The 18,338-nt window shown below is 43.7% G+C and overlaps 1 protein-coding gene across 2 annotated transcripts in view; it reads left to right on the top strand.

Annotated features, from left to right (window-relative positions):
- The window catches only part of CHCHD3 (coiled-coil-helix-coiled-coil-helix domain containing 3), a 292,530-nt gene extending 275,216 nt beyond the window's left edge, over nt 1-17,314 (top strand). The window contains 2 exon segments of one of the 2 annotated variants that reach the window (NM_001035475.1): nt 1,897-2,032; nt 16,586-17,314. In NM_001035475.1, coding sequence (NP_001030552.1) covers nt 1,897-2,032; nt 16,586-16,609 — 160 coding nt within the window. In that variant the 3' untranslated portion in view covers nt 16,610-17,314. 2 annotated transcript variants of the gene reach the window in all.
- The last annotated feature ends 1,024 nt before the right edge of the window (nt 17,315-18,338 follow it).

The following is an 18,338-nucleotide window of genomic DNA, read 5'->3' as shown; positions in this document are numbered from 1 at the left end:
ACATCTGAACTTGAGAATCTTAAAGCTAGGATGGGATTGGATTTAAATTCTGTTCTTGGGTATTTGGCAAAACAGTAAGGTAATGAATGAAAAAGTACAATGTTATCTCTCTGTCTTCTTTTTCAGAGGGTAGTAAGAAGTAAATTCCCTTAGGGGCCAGTAACGTGGTTTGCATTTCAGTTTTCTATTCTAACGATATATATATATTAGCTTAGTGTTGGATAAAAGTAATGAGGAGACAAATCTTCACCCAGGGGTTTCCTTATTGATGAGAAATATTTCTCCTGTGTTCTCTAGGGGTATTTTAGAACCCATCAAATTTAAAATAATGCTATTTTCAAGATTACTATGGAAATAACAAATTTACATTTCAAGAAAAGAACTGGTAAGAAAGTCTAGAACCTTTTGTATTAAACAAAACTATTTAAAAAAAACAGACTCCCTAGATTAAAGTGATAATATATATTTTTTTCTGTGTATTTATTCCTTATAATCCAAGTTCCTCTACCATTTTTACAAGAGTATTTCAGTTTTGTTTGTATAATCCATTTGGTATATTTTATTGTTACCATTTTTCAAGTGTATATTGTCAGCTTTTTGGAAGCATTATGTTAGTTCTGCATATTCACTGAAAGCACTCTAAAATCTTGAGGTTTGTAAGTATAATTAGTAAAATTTTAGCTCAGGAAATGAAAAAAATTTTCTGTCCACTCATTTGTATTCTGAACAATTTATTGCATGCCTTCTGTAAGAGGGATCCATGTCAATAGCTGAGATCACAGAGAAAATAAGATGCAGTCCTTACCTGGGATTTGCATGCTAGTAAGTCACAGTCGACTGTAGTACAATCAGTGTTCAGTACACGGTGAAAGAGTTAATACAGGCGAGAGGTCATCATAAAGGGAATGACGGACTCTACTGTGGATGGAGAGAGCTAGTGAAAGCCGTATAGAGGTTACACTTCAGTACTTAGCTCAAGTGTTAGAAGATGGGTAGGTGTTTTCCTAGAGAAGGAAATGGCAACCGACTCCAGTATTCTTCCCTAGAGAATCCCATGGACAGAGGAGCCTGGCAGGCTACAGTCCATGGGATCGTGAGAGTCGGACTCGACTTAGCAACTAAACCAGGTGTTTTCCAGATACATAGAAAAGGGTGAGGCTTGGGTGCAGAGCATTTCCAAAGTCAAGAGCAATGGAGCAAAGACGTGAAGAGATGTGGAAGAACCAAACCCTGAAGAACCAAAGACATGAAGGAATGTGGTCAGGCTGCAGCTTGTACAGGGTGGGACCTGAGGCGAAAAAGTAGGCAGGAACCTGATCCCAACGACCTGCCTGTTGACCATGTATTTCATTTGGAATGCAGATGCTGTCTAGACTTGGCTGTGAGAAAGAACCTTTTGGGAGAGTAGGAGTGGAGGGTGAAAGCTAAGAGACAAGACCAGAGATTCATGGCTTGAATCCAGGATATAAATGATTAAGAATTAATATAAGAACAGTGAGTATGGAGAAAGGACTGGACTGCAGGATCTCCAGCTCTGTGACCCACTGGAGGTGGGAGCGGAAGAGAACATAGGCTCCCAGGTTGCCGACCCAGCTGCTGGGCTGCAGTGTAACTGACTCCATTCATGCAGTCACGTTTTGGATTGGGTGGCAATGCTTCTCTGTCCAGAGAGCCTCATGGGGGTGTCAGTTAATAGAATGAATTTCATGGTAGTCACTTATCTTGTAGAATATCTTTCTTAAAAGGTCAAAGAAAATTATTTCTCTTAAAGTTTTTTTTTAATTATTATTTTTTCATTTGCAACATTTGTATATTGATGCTTTACGTATTTTTTAGCCTTGATCTTCATTCAGGTTGAAGCCCATTTGTCTCAGTGGTACCTGTTTTTGTTTCCAGGCGGTATGAGTATCACCCCGTCTGTGCTGATCTGCAGGCCCAGATTCTCCAGTGTTACCGCCAGAACACGCAGCAGACCCTCAGCTGCTCGGCTTTGGCCAGCCAGTACATGCGCTGCGTCAATCAGGCCAAACAGGTGGGTGCACGAAGCAAGCTACCGGGGGCGCCGGAGGAATAGAAGGACTGCCATCCAGGGCACTGGGAAGGCCTTGGTAGGTTAATGGGGGTGACAAGCTCTGTGCGGTCAAGAGTTGATTAAGCTTTCATCCAGATGGTGGTAGGAAGAGTCCATAGTATCCTTGTGTTCCACTTGCAGAAAAAAAAAGACTTTACTTAAATAATACTTTTTCTAGTTGCCCTGAACTTTTGTCCTCTACACTGTAATTGTGTCATCAAGGTCATTGCCCCATATTCTGGGCCAGTAGTCAAAGCCAGCAAAGAGGAAGGATACACATTAAGGGGCCAACAGCTTCAAGCTCATAAACACGTAGCAGTCACGCCGATGGAGAAGGCACTGGTGCCCACTCCAGTGCTCCTGCCTGGAAAATCCATGGACGGAGGAGCCCGGTGGGAGGCCGCAGTCCATGGGGTCGCTAAGAGTCGAACACGACTGAGTGACTTCACTTTCACTTTTCACTTTGCTGCATTGGAGAAGGAAATGGCAACCCACTCCAGTGTTCTTGCCTGGAGAATCCCAGGGACGGGGGAGCCTGGTGGGCTGCCGTCTGTGGGGTCGCACAGAGTCGGACATGACTGAAGCGACTTAGCAGCAGTCATGCCGAAAGCCTGGTTTAAAAAAACAAAAGGCAGACATAAAACTGAAACAACCCCTCCGTCAAATGCACGCACCTCTCCGTCTTCTGCCAGTTGGTAGAGTCCACTCAGTTGGCAGGAAAAGAGAGGCCAGAGATGGGCTTAGGAAGCAGTTCCCATTGCTTCTGTGTACCATAGCCATATGCTTCGTATGATCTTTCATAGCAGAATAATGGGAGGATCACAGGACGTGTGTTCTCCCTAATTTATGTACTTTAGAAAGCCAATGATAAACCCTGAAGCAAATTAACAATTCTGGCAGGTCACATAATTGCCTATCATTTAACTGATTTAACAGTTGGATATAGGTGGTTCTGAGAGATGAAAATTGTTGGAAACTGTGGTTCTTTCTGCTGACAAACTCCCTAGAGTTGACCTTGTAACCCAACTAAATCTAGTGTTTGAGTTGCACAGCATGCCTTCCTGCAGTCTCATTTGCTGTAGTTATGATAATGCCAGTTAGTATAAATTTCTAACATGCTGGAAATATGGGAGGGTCAGTATTGTCTGGATAGCTGGAAAATAACAGCAAAACCAGTGTAAAAACTGGAACCAAGATTTATTAAAAGCCTGTGTTGTCATTAAAGATCTTGTGGCTTGAGGCTTTTATCTGTTCTGCTCCTGTGGCGCTTGTCTGACTATCCATAGTGTGCCAGAAATTCCTTTCTTTCAAGGTTTTTGGTAGAAGCAATGTTGCTAATGTTAAGTTCATTTTATTAATTAAAAATAGCTTCTGATATGCTCTTAACAATCTCCAACCATCTATATCAGTACTGACTAAAGCACATGGAACCTGTAAGTTGGATTCATGGATTTTTCTAGCTTGATGTAGGTGCTGTATCCAGGTGATGGTGGTAGTCAGTGCAGAGAATGGCGGGGCAAAGTGTATATTTCGACACCGGCGTCTTGTAACACAGGTGCCCATGTCCACGATGTGATCTGTAGCATCACTGAAGCAGTGCCTGCAATGGCGTCCAGAGTGTTGACTCCGTCCTGATTGTCTGGGTTGTGTTGAACTGTGTACACACCACCTGGTGAGATCAGTAGCCCACATTCATAGAGTAAAACAAAATTAACTTGTGACAAAATCAAATATACCACATGGTACAGCAGAGGGTTTGAACTGGGCAAATCTGGGTTTGTATCCAGGCCCTGTTTTTTACTGGCTCTGTAGCCCTGAGCCTTGTGAAGTGAGGTCATATCATTTACAGTGTTGTGAGGATTCCATTTCTGTAGAATATTCAGGAAGTCTAAAGTTTTTCCTTTCTTGCCTCAACTGTGCCAAAACCAACTTATTGGCCAAAAGCAGCAAATCACTACTAGTGATTCCCAAGGGGGCCTCCCGTCCTCCCCACCCCTCTCCTCTGCAGTGTAATATAATGCTATTTTCAGTGAGTGTGTTTCTGGTGCCTGTTGTTTTCACAGCTGTTATATTCGAGTATTAGAATTGGAGTATATAACACTAGGTAGTATTAAAATGATATGTCCACAAAACCTTTTAAACCTAAGATGAGCGGCATTGAAATGGGAAGTACCGGTAACACCCTGTATGTCTATAGATTTAGATTTCAAGGTCATTTCACATCCATTCTCTTACTTGTTTTTTTATGACAACTTGAGATGTAAATAGAGATGGTTTTATTTTCACCATTTTACAGTTGAGAGAATTGAGACCCAGGGAAGCCATGATGGTAAATTTAACAACTAGACCAAGACAGAGCCTGCCATAAAACAACACATTTAAAAATAGTGTTTGGCTTTTGAGTTAGGTGTGTGAAGAGACATCCAGGAACACAGAAATAAGGTGGTGAGGGAAGGACAATAACGAAGGAAGTGAAAGGGGAAAACCTGAAGACTGAATGAAGTCCTCTTTGAGACTGAAAGTAACAAATAGAGGGGTGGGGTTGTGACGACGAAAGCCAAAGGTGCAGTTGAGCGCTGTCCCGTTTTAAGGCCATGCCAGAATGGCCAGTGTTTCCTGAGCGCTCACTTTCCCACCAACACCACGTTTTCCCGTGTGTGTGAAGTTAGCCTGACTTTGTGACCCCCGTTCTGCGCCTGTTGTTGGAGACTTTGGGCAGGATACCTGGTCCCGACCCTTCATTTGTGGTTACAGTTCCTGACCAGTCAACACCTCTTCTTACGTTTCCTTGTTAAATCCAAAGAACAAGTTGAACATGCTAAGATACTAAACATAACAGCAACCCATTAGGTCATGTTGTCCATTTCCTGCGCAGCACAAGTGTTTTCCCCTTGGAATACTTCCAATAGCCAAATCCACTCCACTTTTAAATGACTCATAAGATTGGGCTTTCACTGGTTCCCTTGGGGCATTGTTCTCCAGACTAATAGATTTCACTGATAAGAAAATTTCCGGATATTCCTTAGCCTTATTTTTTGTTTCTTATTCATCCACTTAATTCACATCAGTCTTTCTTCAGCTAGTCTTAAACAATTCCTCATGGTCAAGACGAGACATTTTAGACCATTACTTCCAATATATTAAGTTATGTTTTCTTCATAATGGTAAAGAGATATTAAATTGCTGTAATTATTACTGCTAAGACCTAAAAGCTACTGGCTAGCTTTATGAAATCCAGCATTTAAAAATATAGGAGGACATTGATTGATAGACTTCTGTGTCTTTCATTTCTCATATCTGCTTAGCCTCATAGCTTTTTGTTTTTTTTTAAGCCTTAGAGCGTTCTATAAACTCTTCAAGATTGAATTACCTGTTCTTACCGGCAAAGCCTGATTCACATTCACTCTTGTTTTCACGTACCTTACAGGAGAATGGGAGGGAGGGGCAGCGGGAAGCCAGTAGTCCTGGCCCACTAGTGGGCCAAAACGTGCCCAAGTCCCGCTTACACAGCAGGTGTGTAGAACGGGCCTGCTCCCCAGCCTGCACTGCCCTGCTCCCTGGGACCCCCTTCATTGCCCCTCAGTTTATTTGCAGAATGTAGCTGCTTAGCGGGTAGCAATTCTAAGCTTTCCAGCTCTTTCCCAGCCCTGCTGCTATTGACAGAAAGGTACAGAAGCTGGCTAGATTCTTGAACATCCTGTGCTCACTGGAGCGGGAAGTTTATGGGGACTGCTGGAACACTCCACTCTAGTCACAGTGACCTGGGCTTCAGTTTCTCCTTTGGTGAATTAAGGATTTGAGCTCAGGGGTCCACCAAGGCCTCGTAGCTCTCATGTATTCCGTGTCTGAGAGCAAGCGACCGAGCGCACGAGCGCCCAGGCTCCTGAGCACCTTCGCAGTGAGAGACACGGGCTCTTTGGCACAAGCAGCGTCTCTGCTTCGGTGGCTTCCAGCATTCGTGCCTTTACTTCTTAGATTTTGCTGTCAGCCTTGAGCTTCCCCTCTGGAAGGAGAGCCATGCTTCTGATTGGTCCGTGTGTTGACTGGTCCTTCGCTAAAGCAGGTACTCCTGGCAGCCCCGAGGAAGCCAGGGTAGCAGAATGAACTGGGAGGGGGCAAAAAGAGTCTCACAGTTTCTCCAAAGTCAGTGGAGTGAATAATGGTGCTCTCAGCGCTGCCTGGCAGAATGGAGCCCCCCGACTAGTAAGCTGCATTGGAGAAAGCAGGCTACATCCCTCAGCTGGCCCCAGGCTTCTCTGCCCTGGGCTGGCTTCCACCCCATGCACCATGGACCGTGGGTGGTAAGGGATTGTGGAAACAGAGCAGGAAGCCGGCTCAGGAGAGCCAAGGAAAGACCAGACTGGAAATAAAGGCCTGACCCAGGAGAGGCCCATGGGCCAGAGGTGAGCAAGGAGGCTGGAGTCAGATGGTGGAGGCTAGACAGAACTCCTGAACTGGAGCCAAGATTTAAATCAACAAGTGGGTAGTGGGGCGGTGACCAGGCAAGCAGCTCAGCTACAGGAAGGACTGAAATGAGGACATCTTATCAGTGAGTCAGCCCCGCCCTCACTTAGGCCTTTGTGCTTCCACTGACCTCTTTGAGGAGATCAGAAAGTTATTTGACCTGATAAATGAAGCCAGATCCTAATATGAAGTGACTCTGTTCCAAGACTAGTGTACCTGATTCTTTGTTTTGAAAATATAAGCAACACCCCAGTCTGTGGTTGTCCTCAACATAGAAGACCTCAAGATCAGTGCCTGTAGAGGAATTTGCCATGGCACGACGTGTCGGTGTTCTTGAGAACAGTGGATTTATCTCCCCTTGTACTTGGATTTACACTAGATCAGGGATCGAGGACATACATCCCTGTTATTTGAGTATGAAGAGCACCTGAAACCATATCAGTAGCTTTCACTTTAGAAATCAGAATTCTTGGAAGAAAAACCTAGTGTTCAGAGCAAGTTGTGTTTTATCGTTGTTTTAAGATGAGCTATAAATTACATGCAAATGGTTTCATAGACTCAAGCTGTTAGAGCTCAAAGGACATAGAAATCACATAACCTAATCACATCTCTTAACTTGGAAAAATTAGCACCCCAAGGGTTTCAGAGGTCTGTAGATGGGACAGAGTCCAAACCAGAATGACTTGATAATGCCAGACTCAGTACGCTGTTCCCTGTAATGTCAGATCACAGACATGGATGATCAGAATCACTGGGGGAATGTCTTTAAAATGCACGTGCCTGGTCCATCCCCAAGAATCAGAGGTGGGACCTGAACATCTGAACTCCCAACAGATTCCTCATGTGCCCATGGAGTCTGAGAACCATAGCTCTAGAGCCCCATTGGCCTGAACCACGTGAGAGGTCTTTAGCCTCAGAGATCTTGCCAAGTCTGACTCCCCACTCTCAGGAGAGGCAGAGCTGCCAGTCACAGCCTCCTGGGTCTGAGCCACCTGCAGCAGTCTCATCAGACTGACTAGTTCCGTTCTCAGCCTCAGCAATAAATCAGATGTCTTAGAGGTCAGGAGCCTCTGAAAAAGAAGTGCCTTTCTCCCATCCTCTTGCCCCACTGCAGCTGTGCCTGTGCGCTAAGTTGCTTCACTTGTGTCTGACTCTCTGCGACCCTATGGACTGTAGCCCACCAGGCTCCTCTGTCCATGGGATTCTTCAGGCAAGAATACTGGAGTGGATTGCCATGTTCTCCTCCAGGGGATCTTCCCAATCCAGGGGTGGAATCCAAGTCTCATTATGTCACCTGTGTTGGCAGGCGGGTTCTTTACCACCTGGGAAGCCATTGCACCTAGAGGTGCTGCCAAATGGGGAGCCACATCCGGTTTTCCTGGGCGGGAGGGAGGAAAGGGCACCCAGGCGAGGTAACAGCCCCCTGGCCAGCTCACACTTGTGACTGGACCCTTCCTTGGCTCTGCTGCTCCCAGGTACCCGCTCCCCTCCCCTGACCCACATCAGAGACCCTCTCCTTAGGCTGTTGCTTCCAATGCACACACATGCCCACCTTCAGGGAGCACCAAGATAAACCAGAAAGGTTCACCTCCTGAGAAGGCTTTAAAAGGGAGCCTGCTCTTATTGTGTCTGAAGGCTTGTTTATCATCACCACCTAATGACGTTAGTCTTGGGGCTTCCCTCATAGCTCAGTTGGTAAAGAATCCACCTGCAATGTAGGAGACTCCGCTTCGATTCCTGGGTCAGGAAGATCCTCTGGAGAAGGGAAAGGCTACCCGCTCCAGTATTCTTGGGCTTCCGTTTTGGCTCAGCTGGTAAAGAATCCGCCTGCAATGTGGGGGACCTGGGTTCAATCCTTGGGTTGGGAAGATCCCCTGGAGAAGGGAAAGGCTACCCACTCCAGTATTCTGGCCTGGAGACTTCCATGGACTGTATAGTCCACGGGGTCGCAAAGAATTGGATATGACTGAGCGACTTTCATTCACTCACAATGAGGTTTCTTAATCACCTAATGGGCCACTTATCCTGAGGAGGACGCATGGGCATTGAGGAGGGCATTCCCATCCTTCCATGGGACACCCCTTCAGATTTGGAGTCATGTCAAAGCAAATGAAATTCCAAAGTTTAGATTTACTACTCCAGCCTCTTCTGTCACAGGAGTCCTTTTCTAAAGCACCTTTTGAGAGTAATAGTTGCTTTATGACATTTTCTTAAAAAAAAAAAAAAATCTGGTTTTAATAGAAGAAATATTACTGTGGTAATAGACTCTTATTTTTCTTAATAGGCACTTCTTTTCTAGTGTTTATGCCTCAAGAGTTAGAAGTGCAGTATGTTAGTGTTTTGTCTGTTATTACAGCAGGTTGTATAAACAGTTAATTACTTGTAACTTAATGTGAATATCACACAGAGAGCATTTGTCATAAGAAGAGATGAAACTAGACCCAGGCATAAAAAAATTAACCTGCATTTCCTCCAAGAAGGAAGAATAAAGAACAGCACTTGCTGGGGGGAAGAGACAGATACTGAAAACAAAATAAGTTAGCTAATCGGATTTTCAGGTGGCCAGGAATAGTACTTGGCACACAGACAAGGCATGCTTTGTGCTTCTCATAAATTGAATTTATTGATTACTTTCTCTTACTTCTCACAGTCTTCTCCTCCTGTCTCTCTCACTCCCTGTTCCTCCTCAGAGCTCCATTCTCTTCTGCTTCCCACTTTTCCTGTCCCTCTGTAGTGAAAACTCAGGTTTGTCAGGACACGTTTCTGTTTCCAGGTAAACCTTTCCCTGGTAAGCCTTCCTTCTTCCATAACCCAGCTTTACTAGGTCTTTTGAAATCCTGGTGAGATTCTGGGTAAGCTCACAGAGACAAGCACTCTGAGTGGTGATTTTTTTTTTTTTTTCCTGGCTGCACTGGGTCTCTGTTGCTGTGCATTGAACTGGCTTCTCATTGCAGTGGCTTCTCTTGTTGCGGAGCACTGGCTCCAGGGTGCTCGGGCTCAGTTGTAGTGGTGCACAGGCCCACTTGCCCAGCGGCACGTGGAATCTTCCCAGACCAGGGATCGAACCTGTGTCCCCCTGCATTGGCAGGTGGATTCCTAACCACTGGGCCACCAGGAAAGTCTGGTATCTTTTTTTTTTTTTTTTTTTCCATAAAGACCAGGAACAGTACTTTTATTGTCAGGATAGTTGTGAGTAACCCAGGGTTACCGTAATTCTTCTTACATATATGGAGAGGACCAGTTGCTCACATGCTGCTAGTGGTGGCCCACCCCTCCAAGAAAGCAGTTGATGAGATCACTATGTAACTAAAATATTTGAGGAAGACCTTTAGATCATCTTAATCAATGGAAATGACATGCGTCCTCTTGTCCCCAGGGGCCCTGCTCCTGTCTGACACGGTGCTTTGCCAGCTTCTTCCTCAGTGGCCGGGATCAGAGAGACTTAGGAAAAGAGCTGTGTTGGGTGCCTGAACCAGTCTCTCCTTTGGGTAATTTACCCAGCTGTTGATAAAGGCGTTTCCGCAGGCCCCACTACGTGAATGATGAGCAAATGCCAGGAATTTCTTTCTCCACATTAAGATTAAGTGTTAGCAGTTCCTTAAATGAAGGAAGCAGTTTTTTATAACTTGCAAATCTTTTCCCTCATTCTTTGGGGAATTTCCTATGTTAATTTATGCAGCGTTAAATTTATGCAGAGTTGAAATTCAGCCCAACAGCAGCGACTTAAAAAACCTATACGTGGAAGCTGACTGATACAGACCCTGTCAGGCCTCAGGTCCTTGCTCCTGGATTGGGACAGGTTTTTATTGCATACTTGTGATACAGTAAAAACACGAAATGTTTTTACCAGTTTGTTCACTGAAAAAAAATTTCAACTTGACATCATGTCTGTGAATGTCTCTGACAGAAATGAGGTGGTCTTGTACCGCCTCCACCACCCATTGGTGGCAGCTGAGTGCAGTTTGACAGCATGTGTACGTGTAGACCAGCCCTGGAAGACACAGCCTCGCCCCCTGTGTCTTCAGGGAGTCGCCTGGGAGTCAGGTGAACGGCCATGCACTCTTTGAGGATGCAGTTTTTAATACACATAGCAAAGTATTTTGTGACTGGTTACTTCTTTCATGTTTTATATTTGTTCAAAAATGTTCTTTTAGTGCCTTCCTGGTAGACTGGCCCATGGTCCTCACACCATCCAAGGCCCAGCTTGTCTCTCTTAAGAGTGTCTGACATTCTTAGCGTTACATGACCGGGCTGAAAAATTACCCTTCTGTATTTGGTCAGGGTTACAGGGAGGAGAACAGTAAAAAGGTTCCCTAGACTCTTGCCAATACTTTTAGCAGTTGCTTTCAGTTATACTGTAGTCACTGTGGATCATTTTGTAACATTGGAAAAGAGGTACATGGTCACACGACTGTTGCTATCACTGTGAGACCTGAATTGTAGAATGAGGCACAGCTATGTTGTTTTGAGCAGGCAGGTAACAGATTATAACCTGCAAAGTGATCATTTTCTTTAGTATCTAAGTGCCCTTGCATAACCTCAGTGTAGATCTCTCTACACTGACTTCCGTTTTGTATTAACAACTAATGTTGTGGCAAGGTTGTCTGTGTATGTGGAGTTTATAGAGCTTCCTGCCTCTATAGTTGGAGAGACTTTCATGGATCAAGTCACAAGGGTGTGAGGATAAATGATAACTGTGGCATTGCCTGGTCTGACTTTTACATGGTAAGTGCTCGATTTTTAAGCTTTCAAACAAATAGAGAGCTCATACTTGAGTGATGGGTTTGAGAGAAGCCTCACGTTCTGGTGTTAATTCTGCAAGACGATTCTCTGCCGAGTGGAGTCTTCCGCTTGATCTGCTTTGTCTTTTCAGTTTTCTCTAGACGCGTCTAGCTTTTCTGATTCACTTCCTCTTTGACTGTATCATTGTTTTTCTGACCATTTCTATATGCGTCCTCTACACACTGCTTAGTCTGCTTTTATATCTTTTGTGCCCTGTGGACATAGGCTTCTTAGAAACCTGCCATCATGGACACTTTAGGATAACCTTTAGGGTACGCTCTTCCCCCTGTGCTCCTATGACCCAGGATGCTTATTTGTCCTCCTCTTCCTTTTCATCCCCTTTATTTCAGCCTCCTTTCTTCATCTCTATCCTTAAATCTTTATCTGTAAAGACCTTTGAGCTCTTTCCCAAGCCTGCAACTTCCCTCTGGACCTTTCCTTCTGGGATGTCTCATCATCGTCTCAGACCCAAAATTAGAGTCATCTTTCTTATTCCCAAAATGACTCCTCTCACTGACTTGCCTGTGTCTTTTGGTCACACCGCCTTCCTCCCTGTCAGTGAGGAGCCCTCATGCCTGAGGTTCCATCACTGCTTTCTCCCCTTTCTGCTGTCTTTTTATCACTGTTTCTTGCTCCCAGCCTGGCTTCATTTCTAATCTGCCTCCTCTTGGTTTTCCTGCCTCCACACACTTCTCCATTGAAGCCGTTGTGTTAAGGATGTCAGGGTAACCTTTCTAAATGACATTTTCCTGTCAAGAAAAAAAAAATTGTTAGATTCCCAGGTTTTTTCAGTGGCCAACAAGGACGAATCCCAGCCTAACATTCACAGGGGGCCCTTTTTATACTCTTTTCCTTGGTGCGTCCGGAGAGTCCGTCCTTTCCTCTAGCCAGGCCTGTCTCTCCTTCATTCTTCATCCCATGCATAATGGGCTTGTGCCCTCCTCTGAGTCTTTCCCAGTTCTTCCCCACCTCATCCCCCCACCTCCAGTCCTTCTGTCTGTGTATTCTGTCCATAGTGGAAGGTCATCGGAGGCGCCTTGCTTGATCACTCCAGCTGCAGAGAGTTACCTCTTCTGAAATAGGCAGCACCGCTCTGCTTTTGAACTAATACCTTCTCTGGAAGAGTACACAAAAAACTGGGAAGTAGGAGAAAGGGAAAGTGACTTTGTCCTGTGTACTCTTTGTTCCTGAGTCTTACGCTGTGTACATGTATCATTTATTCAGGAAAAGAAAATGTTAACGTATTTAGCAAATTATTTTTAAAAATAGCAAGTTATTACTCTCTATTATGCCTCTTTCCTCATATCACCTAACTCAGTATAATGAGTGCCTAGTAGGAGCTCAGTTAAGAAGTTGGATACGTGAATAAGTGGCTGGAAGTGTGAGGGATGGAAGGAAGAAGGCATGAACAAATCAGAGGCAATATTGGGCCTGACCCAGCCTCTTCCTCTTGATTAATTTCAAAACTAAAGGAGAAAGGATTCTTCAAAACTAAAGAGTTTTGTCTTCTTGTGAAGTGAAGTGACGTCACTCAGTCGTGTCCGACTCTTTGCGACCCCATGGACTGCAGCCTACCAGGCTCCTCCGTCCATGGGATTTTCCAGGCAAGAGTACTGGAGTGGGGTGCCGTTGCCTTCTCCACAAAACCTAGCCAGGCCTAATTCCATGGCCCCAGCCCTTGCCCTCGGCAATGGTTTACATCCTGAAGTGTGGCTTCTCTCTGGATCCTAGCAAATCCACCTCTTATCGCTTTGTCTCTCAATGAAGTTTTGCAATGAGACATCAGAGCCTGAGTTTCATTAGTTTTGGCCGGGCTTGAGTCCCGGGAGAGAGCTGAAGGACAGGAGGAAAAAGCAGTGGGAAAAATGTGCCAAGGAATCCCCTTCATAGCCGGCTGGAAAATTTGTTAAATATCTGACCAGTGCTCGCAGTTTCATTGGTCTGATCCTTGGCACAGAGAAGAGAAAGGACAGAAGAACCCGCACCGGCTTGTGTAATAGCTACTGGGGCTCAGCAGATAGTGCCTTTGGGACATGCTGAGGAGTAGCCTCTCCAGAGTCCCTCAGTGTGCCCCTGCCGCCCGCCTGTTCGCGGGAGGTTCAAGGAAACAAGAAACAAGAGATTGTAAAGGTCCCTCCAGCCATAGGAGCGAGGACCTCTTACCTTAACCGGAGGTCTTCTGGAATCTGAGACTGGGCCGCGTGAGCTTTCTGCTGAGTTCGGTTTTCACTGTCCCGGTTTCCAGTACGATGGGCCTTCCCCCGCGCTGGGTTTCTTCGCCTTCCGCTTCTAGCACGGGAGCTTCCCTGAGTTGGGCTCCTGCTGTTCTTGGTGTCCTAAAAAATAGAGACAGTTTATCTCCAGGCCCAGCTAGTTAGAGTTTTAATCTGATCATTAAGAACTTTTGTGTGTTTGTTTAGGATTTTGTATGTAGAAAATCTTAAAAACCCAACCAAGAAAACTGTTAGAATTGATCAACAAATTCAATAAAGTTGCAGAATACAAAATTAACATACAAAAATCAGTAGTGTTTCTATACACTAACAGTGAATTTTCTAAAAAATAAATTGATCCCATCTATCCCTTGTGGGTTAGCTGGTAAACAATCCGCCTGCAATACAAGAGACCTGAATTCAATCCCTGGGTTGGGAAAATCCCCTGGAGAAGGGAAAGGCTACCCACTCCAATATTCTGCCCTGGAGAATTCCATGGACTGTATAGTCCTTGGGGACACAGAGAGTCAGACACGACTGAGCAACTTTCACTTCACTTCATAGTAACATTAAAAAACAATACAATGCTTAGGAATATTTTTAACCAAGGAGATCAGAGATCTCTCCTCTGAAAGCTATAAGACATTGATGAAAGGGATCAAAGAAGATACAAATAAATGGAAAGGTATTCACTGATTGGAAGAATTAATGCTTCTAAAATGGCGATACTAACAAATGTCATCTATAGTTTTTTTGCAGTCCATATCAAGATTCCAATGGTATTTTTTAATATAAAAATAGGGGGGGGAAAGAGAGGGAAAAAAAACACACTTCTAAAAATTTTTGGAACCACAGTAGACCATGAATAGCCAAAGGAATCCTGAGAAAGAAGAGCAAAGCAGGAGGTGTCATATCTCCTGATCTCAAACTATACTCTGGAGCTATAATAATTAAAACAGTATGGTGCTATCTATGGTATAGACACATAGACCAGTGAAACAGAATTGAGAGCCCAGAGTTAAACCCAAGCACATACAGTCAAATAATGTTTGACAAGGGAGCCAAGAATGTTCAGTGGAGAAAGTCTCTTCAATAAATGGTACTGGGAAAATTGGATATTCATATGTCAAGGAATAAAAACTAGACCCCTGTCATATACCACTCACAAATATTAACTCAAAATTGATTAAAGACTGAAGTAAAAGAAAACATGAACCTCTCAAAAGAAAACATAGGATAAAAAGCTCCATAACATCAGTGTTGATAATTAGTGTTTGGAAATTGTACCTAAAGTACAAGCAACAAAATATACAAGTGGGACTCCATCAAACTAAAAAGCTTGTGTACAACAAAAGAAGCCAACAAAGTGAAAAAAACAACCTAGAGAATGGGAAAGAAATATTTGCAAACCATGTTTCTGATTAGGGTTTAATATCCTATGTATATAAAGAATTCATGCAACTCAGAAGCAAAGAAAAAGATCCAATTAAAAAATGGACAAAGGATCTTAATAGACATTTTTTCAAAGATATATGAATGGCCAACAGATATATGAAAAGATATTCAATATCACTAGTCATCAGGGAAATGCAGATTAAAATTACAATGAGATATTACCTCATACCTGTTAGAATGGCCATCATCAAAGAAACAGGAGACAACAAACACTGCATAAATGTGGAGAAAAGGGAACCCTTGTGCACTATTGGTGGGATTATTAAATTGGTGTAGTAACTATGGAAAACAGTATGGAGGATTCTAAGAAATTAAAAACAGAACTGTTATATCATCCAACAATTCTGCTTCTGGGAATATATCCAAAGGAAAAAAACCCACGAAGTTGAAAAATATATCTGCATGTTCATAGTGGGATTATTTATAATGGTCAAAACATGGAAACAACCTGTTTCTATCAGTAGATAATGGATAAAGAAGTTGTGGTGCAGTCGAATATTATTCAGCTATCAAAAAACCCAAGGAAATCCTACTGTTTGCTGCCGTGTGGGTGGATGTTGAAGGCATTATGCTAAGGGTAATAAATTTGACAAAGAAAGACAAGTCTGTATGATCTCACTTATATGTCATATCTATAGCAAAAAACAAAACACCAAGCTTATAGAAAAAGACAAGATTTCTGGTTACAAGAGGTGGCAGGTGTGGGGGGATGTGGCATGGTGGAGGTATTGGAGGAAGGTGGTCAGAGGCACAAACTTCCAGTTATAAGATAAATAAGTACTAGAAATGAGTAACACTGCATTATGAAATAGGAAAGTTGTTAAGGAAGTGAATCTTAGAGTTCTCAGTACAAGGATAATTTGTGTCTTTTATTTTTATTGTATCTATATTAGATAATGGACATTAAACCTATAGTGATAATCATTTCAGAATATATATAAATCAAACCATAATGCTGTATACCTTAAACCTATACAGTGATGCGTGTCAATTAATTCTCAATAAAGCTGGGGAAAAAAGAATTCTTCCTGTGTGCTGTTCCTCACACCCACCCACACAGATAACTAAATAGAATGTAGGGGCCGTTTCTGAAATGTGGGAATACTTAGATGTGTGTAGCTCCAGCCAGCATTGTGAGTTCATGAACAGCTGCACCCTGCCTCAAGTGAGCAGAAGTTTAAGGGACCAGATCTTGACCTTAACTGAGAGATGCCCTCTCTGCCCCACTTCACCCCACCCCTTGCCCCGTTGCAATAGCTTTCTCCCAGTCCATGCCACCAGAAAGCCCCCACACATCCCCAGGTGTCCAGCGTAGTGAGACAGCAGCCACGCTCCCCCGTACCCTTACTCACAGGCCAGGCCGGGCTCACCCTTAGGGTTCAGTTGGATATGGTGGGGGAGGGCTTATTTGGAGATTATTCGTGATTCCGTAGTGGTGTTCATTAGAGGTAGTCATATTTCGAGACTAGGAAGCATATGCCTTGCTGTACATGTTTTTGAGGTGGGTCTTTGAAAAGCAACACAACAGTACCAAGTAGTTCCTGCCCATTTCTGGCCCCCTCCTTCTGATGCTAAATCTTACGTTTTCTTTCTCTTGCAGAGCACGCTTGAGAAGGGAGGATAAAATCAACTTTTAGAAGAAGGACAATTCCTTCAACATTAATTCCAGAGGTGGAACATTTCTTTTTTCCTAGTGAGAAAGCAACCCATTTAAAGAGAAGATCATTAGAGAGAAACATCGGAGAGCAAATTCAGCAGAAGCATATCTCGGTTTGATCAGGAGCAGTTTGAAAAGCCAAGGCCTAGATCAGGGATCATCCGTCAAGGACATGCCGCGGTGTTAATAAACCCCATTTATGATAATTACAAAGAAAGGCAGCCCTCTCCACCTTGTGTACTTTCTATTCTACTTCCTCTTCTAACCAGGCTCCATCGTTTGGTGAACCTGGGCTCCCACAGAGCCAGGGCTTGGAATCAAGGGCTGAGGTCACTGGAGTGGGGAGAAGAGAAGGCCAGATTTCCTCCATCTCCGGCCAGCAGTGCTGGCGGAATTGGCTGCGCTGTGGCATGTCAGGCTTCTCCATTTTCCTTTTCTGCCTTGACTATCTAAAAGCTACTTTATTTTAACTTATTATGGTGATCATGTAAGAAGACAAAAAGAGAAAGTGTACCTCTTTTACTGGAATAATGTTTCTGATTACAAGTGAAATAAGGCATTTTTTTATAAACATAAAGGCAACCTGGCTTCTGCAACCTCTCCTCTATCATGAAAACCGACATCTTTACTTCACTCACTATCAATAATAAATATATTTTCTGACAAAGACTGTCATAGTCTGGGGCTTTGTGTGTTTTTTGTTTTTCTTTTTTTGCCGGGTTAAATGGTTATCCTTATGGGAATTGAGTTGACTTATAATGTTATTAATTTGCATTTGTGTGGTACCTTTCCTCTAAAAAGCTCCAACACATTTTGTAGAACCTCAGACAGGCAAAGTTATAATTTGCCTCCCGGGGAGGTAGGATTCAGTAAGATCCTTACCAATTGCACAAACCTTCCTTTCTTTGCGATGACCAAAGCCACCCTGCCTGGAGCAACCACTAGTTCCTGGGTTAGGCACTTCTGACCCTGCAATACTAGAAAAATGTTAAAAGGAAAAAGAAAAATTAACCCCGAGAGCCTCATCTCTTTCTGATTTTATCTAAACTTCCTGATTTTAACTCTCACTTTCCTACCAGCAAATTGGTGTTTCAGCACTGGAAGTTGGAAATGAGCATCCATGCCAAATGGAAAGATCTTTCTGGAAAATAAATGAAGGGAAAACCAGTGCTCTGTGATGTCATATCTTTGGACATTAGAATTTAAGCATTCAGGCTCCGGAGTAGGGTGCATCTGTGTTCAGATTGTAGCTCTGCTACCTACCACCTGGGGGACCTAGCTAAGCTGCCCCACCTAAGCCTGAGATTCCTCAACTGTAAATCGAGGGGAAATGCAGGAACCTGCTTTGTAGGCTTATGGTGAAGAGTCAAGATGCTTTCCACATCCATTCGGTCAGGTCCATTGTTAGATATGTGATGATAATAAACGTATTTGGAGTTGGGGGCATGGAAAGAACATCCACATACCTTTTAGAGAAAGTTGGGATGCACCTAACATGTCCGGAAAATTTCAGCCAGCCCCCTGAAGTGTCAGTGTGGCTTCTCATGCATCTGAATCCCCAGGTTGGCTCCATTTGTTTGGCATCTTCGTGGACACACCTGTAAACCTGATGTTGATTCTGAGTGACATCGGGGACACTCCTCAAATAATTATTGAAAGGCTCTGTGACTCTTGTTTAATGAAACTTTTCTTTTTG

Source organism: Bos taurus, chromosome 4 (assembly GCF_002263795.3).
Source record: "Bos taurus isolate L1 Dominette 01449 registration number 42190680 breed Hereford chromosome 4, ARS-UCD2.0, whole genome shotgun sequence".
In the NCBI taxonomy this organism is placed as follows: domain Eukaryota; kingdom Metazoa; phylum Chordata; class Mammalia; order Artiodactyla; family Bovidae; genus Bos; species Bos taurus.
Note: the sequence above shows the minus strand (reverse complement) of the source record. Positions and strands in the feature narration are given on the sequence as shown.